Source organism: Anopheles cruzii, unplaced genomic scaffold (assembly GCF_943734635.1).
Source record: "Anopheles cruzii unplaced genomic scaffold, idAnoCruzAS_RS32_06 scaffold01049_ctg1, whole genome shotgun sequence".
Lineage (NCBI taxonomy): Eukaryota > Metazoa > Arthropoda > Insecta > Diptera > Culicidae > Anopheles > Anopheles cruzii.
The window spans coordinates 994-6,652 of NW_026454634.1; the positions used below are offsets into that span (position 1 = coordinate 994).

A 5,659-nucleotide genomic window follows, 5' to 3' on the forward strand; every position below is an offset into this window, starting at 1 on the left:
CCACACCGGTTGATGGCCAAGCAAACGCGATGCAAAGCCGCGTCATAAAAATAGGTCTACACACTTCTATCGCCATTATCACCCAGCATCCCCGGCTCACCAGCGTGACCACAGTAGCCAGACCATAAATACATCACTCCGTACAACGTGAGGACAAGCGGCCAGCCCCGTACATCTCGGAAGCACGGAACGCGAACAGTTCCTCACCACAGCTGGTCAGTGGCAGTGTCTTTGCCAACGCACCACCAAACGGACATCTTTCTCCTTAGCTCTAGAAGTACGCATCTTCATCAACATTTTCCCTCCGTTACATGATGGTTTCGTAGGGCGTCAGCGTGTCCACTGAGATCCTGGTGGACAAGCGAAGTCTTAGCACATTACACCCCGGGTGCAGGAAAATCTGTAGTGGCCAGACAAAGTGGACCAAAAATCGAACATCGCGACTTGAGACAAGCTGTTTTCGACCAACGTGAAACTGCGCAAGTTCCCAAGTTCCCACAACAATACGGATCGGAGCGACCGTCAGCTGGTGCGGTGTTAAATAATTTGTACAAAACTGTTAAAGTTTCTATCGCCTTTTTTGCGGTTCGGCCACTCGTCGCATCGGTGTGGTTTAACATAACCTGAAAAAGAAAGTAAATACACAAGACGGAACGAGTGTGCGCATCTTGTGGGTCGATTGGCGTGCAGTTTCAGTGTTTGTTTCGTGTGACAATAACCGTGACCGTGTCGCGCGTTGGGCAGAAGAAAATGAGACGCAACAGCTGCGTGCCGGTCGTCGTTTTGGGGACCGCGTTTTTTCTCGCATTACTTGGTGTGGTCTGCAATGTCCGAGCCGTTCCCTACGGTGGAGCGGGCGTCGAGGTGAACGAGCAGAACGAATCCATCTCCTTGACTGCCTGCTACGTCGAGGACCTACGCAACATCCGCGAGCACCACCAGAACCCGCTGGCCATCAGCATCGAGCATTGCTATCTGCAGGAGCTGCCCAACGCGATCTTTGTCCGCTTCAACGATCTGCGCTCGCTCGACGTGTGCGACAGTCGGGTCAACAACCTGCAGGACTTTGCGCTGAACGGTTTGCGGAGCCTCGAAACGTTGAACCTCTCGCGCAACAACCTCACGACGGTGAAGTCGTGGAGCGATTACGACCTCGAGACGCTCCTGGTGCTCGACCTGCGCCGCAATCTAATCCGTGCGATCGACGAGGGGTCCTTCCGGCGCTATCCGGCACTCGTGAAGCTGAATCTGGCCGTCAACTACATCGACAAAGTACCCGAAGGAACATTCAAACCGGTCGCAGGACTAAAGTATTTGAATCTGGGCAAGAACCTGCTGACCGCGGTCGACGAACGTATGCTAAGAGGTCTAACAAAGCTGACACATCTGGCCTTGCACCATAACCGCATTCGCGCGATACATCTCGACGCATTCGAAAGCAATGGGCACCTGAGGTCGCTACAGCTGCAGGGTAATTTGCTGACAGCTTTCGAACCCGAACTGCTGACAAACTTACCGCGACTCACGTTTCTGAACGTGAGCAGCAACGAGCTCGCGGCCGTTGGTAACCTGAGCTTCAAGTCCAACGGAGATTTGCGGGTTCTGGACCTGAGCTACAACCGCATCGAACAGCTGGAGGACAATAGCTTCAAGGGGCTGTACGATCTGGAGGTAAGCAGCAATCGGCAGAGAAAAGTTGCTTGAGTCTTAAAATTGTGCCGTTCTGCATTTAATCTTGCATTACTTTGAGTTGAACATTTTTTAAAACAGTTCAATTGTAATAAACAAAAAGATTTGAATGGATTCTATGCTACGCTTAATGCTGTCTACTTTAATTAGCTAGAACTACTATTGTTCTAATCATTCAATTTGCTTTCGATTATTTGAACTGTTTACCGTTTCTTTTACTGATTTAAACGAAAGGCAGTGAAATTTGAATATTTTAAATTTTTACCATTTGTTAAGGGTTATTAATTTGCTACTTTAAAGAAAGATTTTTTTTTAAACACATGAAGAAAAAAGTTTTAAACAGTTTTTTTTTTCATAAAGTTTGTACTTTGCCACTATGCGTGCAATACCAAATCGTTCAGATGGTCGCCTTGGGATCGATGGCAACAGTCGATTTTGACAAGATAATTTTCAATTCTTTTGCATATTTCGGGTGGTGAATGTTATTTTTAAAATGCTCGAAAGTTGCAGGCTTGTCAGCATAAACACGGTCTATTGCGTAGTCCCACAAGAAAAAGTCCAACGATGTCAAATCGCATGATCTTGGTGGCATATCCACATCACGAAGACGAGAAATTCTACGACCATCAAAGTTCTCGCGCAGTAGATCAAAACCACAAATCACATATCTTCTATGATATCTTCAATTGTAGGCCAAAAAAACTGTTATCATCTGGCGATATCGCTCGGAATTGACGATAGTGGTCCTGCCTTCGTCATTTTCGAAACAATAGGGTCCTCTGACGCCGCCAGCCCATAATGCGCCCCAAACAATCACTTTTTCTGGATTTAACGGCCTCTCTTCAATCGCTTGAGGGTTCTCAGTGCGCCAGATGCGGCAATTTTGCTTGTTTACGTAGCCACCAAGTGAAAAGTGTGCCTCGTCGATGAAGAAAATTGTACTGGAAAAATAAGCGTTTTCGGTCTGTTGCTAAAGAAGCTAATTGGCGTATTGCCTTCGTTCTTCAGATCAGTGGGCGATTTATGTCAGACATTTTACTAAAACTTCGACCCTTGGGTTGACAGATATACTTGAAAACTGTAAAGTGCAAGGCTGGTTGTGATTTCGAAACTAAAATTAATCAAAATGGATAACCCTGTAGTTTAGATCACAGCTACAATGTAATAAACATTTAACTAGTTTAGCAAACATAGCAAATCACTGTGAACTTTAAAAAACAAGGCCATGATCTTCAGTTTCTACTTCTCCACAGAATAATGGTACACTGCAACTTCAATCTATGCTAATCACATTCCGCTCTTATCTCACCTTCCAACATCCACCGAAGGTACTAAACGTAAGCAACAACCACATTCAGAGTGTCAGCAAATATGTGCTGAAAGACTTTACTAATCTTCACGAGCTCAACCTGGCCGACAACAAGCTGGACTACGTCGGCCTGAAGCTGTTTGCCTTCACCTCTCGGCTTGCCCGACTTAATCTCACGCGCAATGCCATCAGCGAAATCGAGCGCGACGTGTTCGAGGATCTCCCGAAGCTAAACACTCTAGATCTGGCCTACAATCAGCTAACCGACGACAGTTTTCTTTGGCCACTGATAAATCTAAGCGTGTTGAATATGAGTCACAATGGATTCCGGCGCGTTAACGCTTCGCTTCTGGAGAGCCTTAGCCACGTTGAACTCTACGGCAACCCCTGGGACTGTCGCTTCCTGGTGCAGGAACTGATACACCACAGCCGGAATGTTGTGTACGGCAAGAACTACGTGGTGGAGAATCCGGCCAACATCATCACGGCGACCGGCATCGAGTGTACCGATGATCGGGGCAAGCAACGGGACATCGTCGTCGTTGAACCACTAGCGAGGCCTACGGACAATGATGCGGTATGTGAGGATACTATGCTTAGTCCTTCAAGTTCAAGAATCTTACGCTATGTTGTAGGAGTTCCACCGGTACCGGTTTTTCCACGACGGACACGTAGACACACGCCCCATCCAGGATGATTTCGACGCCAAATCAACCATCATCTGGCTCATGTCGGGCGCGATCGCCGTGTTTGGGGCGTTCAAGTTGATCCAACTTCTGCTGCGGCACTCGGAACATCAGAGCGAAAAATGGCGCCTAGCGCAACATGTAAGTAGTCACGAAGATCACGAAGCCGCCCGGCAGCACTACGCTGCTGGCACTCTGTCCAGGACTGGCCACCCCGCTTCCACTGGTCTGTCACCCGTTTCACCTGGTGGCTTCCATTTCTTTCTGCCTGTTCCTCGTGCGGCTTGCGAGCGTCAGTATACGCCGACGATTTAACAGTATCACAGTATAGCCATTTCCGATGGCAAAGGCTTGGTAAATTAATGTTTGCTGTCGAATGCAGTCGTGATATGTCCGTGGAATGTGGGGCTTGTAGAAAAGTGATGTCTTATGTCTTCCGTCCTTGCTGATATTTGTTTGTACCAATTGTACTTATCTGTACTCTTTAGAACGCAATATTTTTCCTAATAAAAGTGACCAGTAATAACTAACACATGATTGTTCTCTGTTTGGTGTAAAGACTGATACTAAAAATTTTTCCGTGGCGAGTATTGGAACCTAAGTTACTTTGGCCACAACGTAGGGTCCTAAACATAGGGAACAGAAGTAGTGAAATATGAGTTGTGGTTTCGACTTCGCAGTGAAAGACACCGCCAACAGGCAAAGTTTTGCTTTCAGCTATCAAAATGGTCGAAAAGAAAGAGAACAAAATCACGAATTGAGGTTTACTGTCAGCAGTTCCTTGTTCCTGTGCTACTGATCAACGGTCGGCTTGTTGTTGCAGACGTAGCCCAACAACTGGTTTCACATCCTCACAATGTCGCGCACCTAACGACGCTATTTTATCGGCGAGTGGGTTAGGAACCTACGTTGTAGCCGTAGTAACCGTACGCACGTCCGATAAGAGGTGGAATGTCCATTGTCACGGAAAGGCCGCGGATGTTTTTACTACATCGTTTGCCATCCGCCGTCCCGATGAAAGACCAGTGCGTGCGAAAAACACTCGTCTGTAGCCTCATCTTTCACCGAAGCATTTTGCAGATCATTCGACCAGTTGACCTACATTTCCTGTAATCCACCATAATCCGGCGAAGCGTGAAGCAATATTTCTGACCTTCACTGCGAGCCAAACTTCTAGTTATGCTTCCAAATACTTCTTTCCTTAAGGCGGGCGCGTGCAAAGTGCTCGGCATCAATCCCACCGGAAACGGACGAGAGCACCATTTTCCGGTAGTTTGAAGCAAACAAAAAACTACGTCCATCGACTTCAAGCACGACTTTCGTGAAGTCGCAATAAATTATGCGCTCTGCCAGTTTGCATTTGTCCGAGACTGCCGGCGAGATTGTCGGAGTGTTGGCCTCGCGCTTCTTTTGCGATTAGTGGACTGTGACACCGGTTTCTTGGAGCTGTCCTCAAGGACGCTTGGCGAAGCGTCAGAAGAAATGCGGCCACTGAGCCCAATCCATGACATTGCACAAACCTCTCCGGTGCCTGTCTTATGTTACAGAACGTGATGGAGCGTAGCGCCAGCGTAGATATCGGTTTGTTTTGCTAACTCTTTTGGGCCTGTTTACTGTTGGATGGACTTCGATTTAATGAACTGTAACTTGCGAGTGTCTGATAAGTTTGGGCGGAGCAGAAAAAAAGCCAGTAGATGAGAGACGAGTTGGCAGTAAGCTTCGCGAAAAACGTGTAATCAAATGGATCGCTTCTTACATGAGAACCCAGTTTCATTGATTTTTTCTTCGCAAATGTTCCAACTTGCCAAAAAACACTCATTCTGAGAAAAGTACTGCTTTCTGCAATCGAAATCAAACAAATATATGAAACTTAAGCGTAGTACTGTAAATCGTAACAATATGTTAAGTTGAGTAAAAGATACTGGCGAGACTCAAATCTTCAAAATTAAACAGTCTTTGTTTAGTTCGTTCCCTC

General features: G+C 46.8%; 1 protein-coding gene across 1 annotated transcript; it reads left to right on the forward strand.

Moving 5' to 3' along the window:
* Positions 1–248: 248 nt before the first annotated feature.
* On the forward strand, positions 249–3,999 carry LOC128276372 (insulin-like growth factor-binding protein complex acid labile subunit). The gene is made up of 3 exons (XM_053014837.1): positions 249–1,671; positions 3,018–3,575; positions 3,634–3,999. Exons 1-3 carry the CDS (start codon positions 751–753, stop codon positions 3,997–3,999), a joined length of 1,845 nt encoding a protein of 614 aa, XP_052870797.1. The 5' UTR covers positions 249–750.
* Positions 4,000–5,659: the final 1,660 nt, after the last annotated feature.

Coding starts and splice junctions, on each gene's coding strand:
- LOC128276372 (XM_053014837.1), top strand. CDS start 751: ATGAGACGCAACAGCTGCGTGCCGGTCGTCGTTTTGGGGACCGCGTTT. Junction 1,672..3,017: donor AGGGGCTGTACGATCTGGAG/GTAAGCAGCAAT, acceptor CATCCACCGAAG/GTACTAAACGTAAGCAACAA. Junction 3,576..3,633: donor GGCCTACGGACAATGATGCG/GTATGTGAGGAT, acceptor GCTATGTTGTAG/GAGTTCCACCGGTACCGGTT.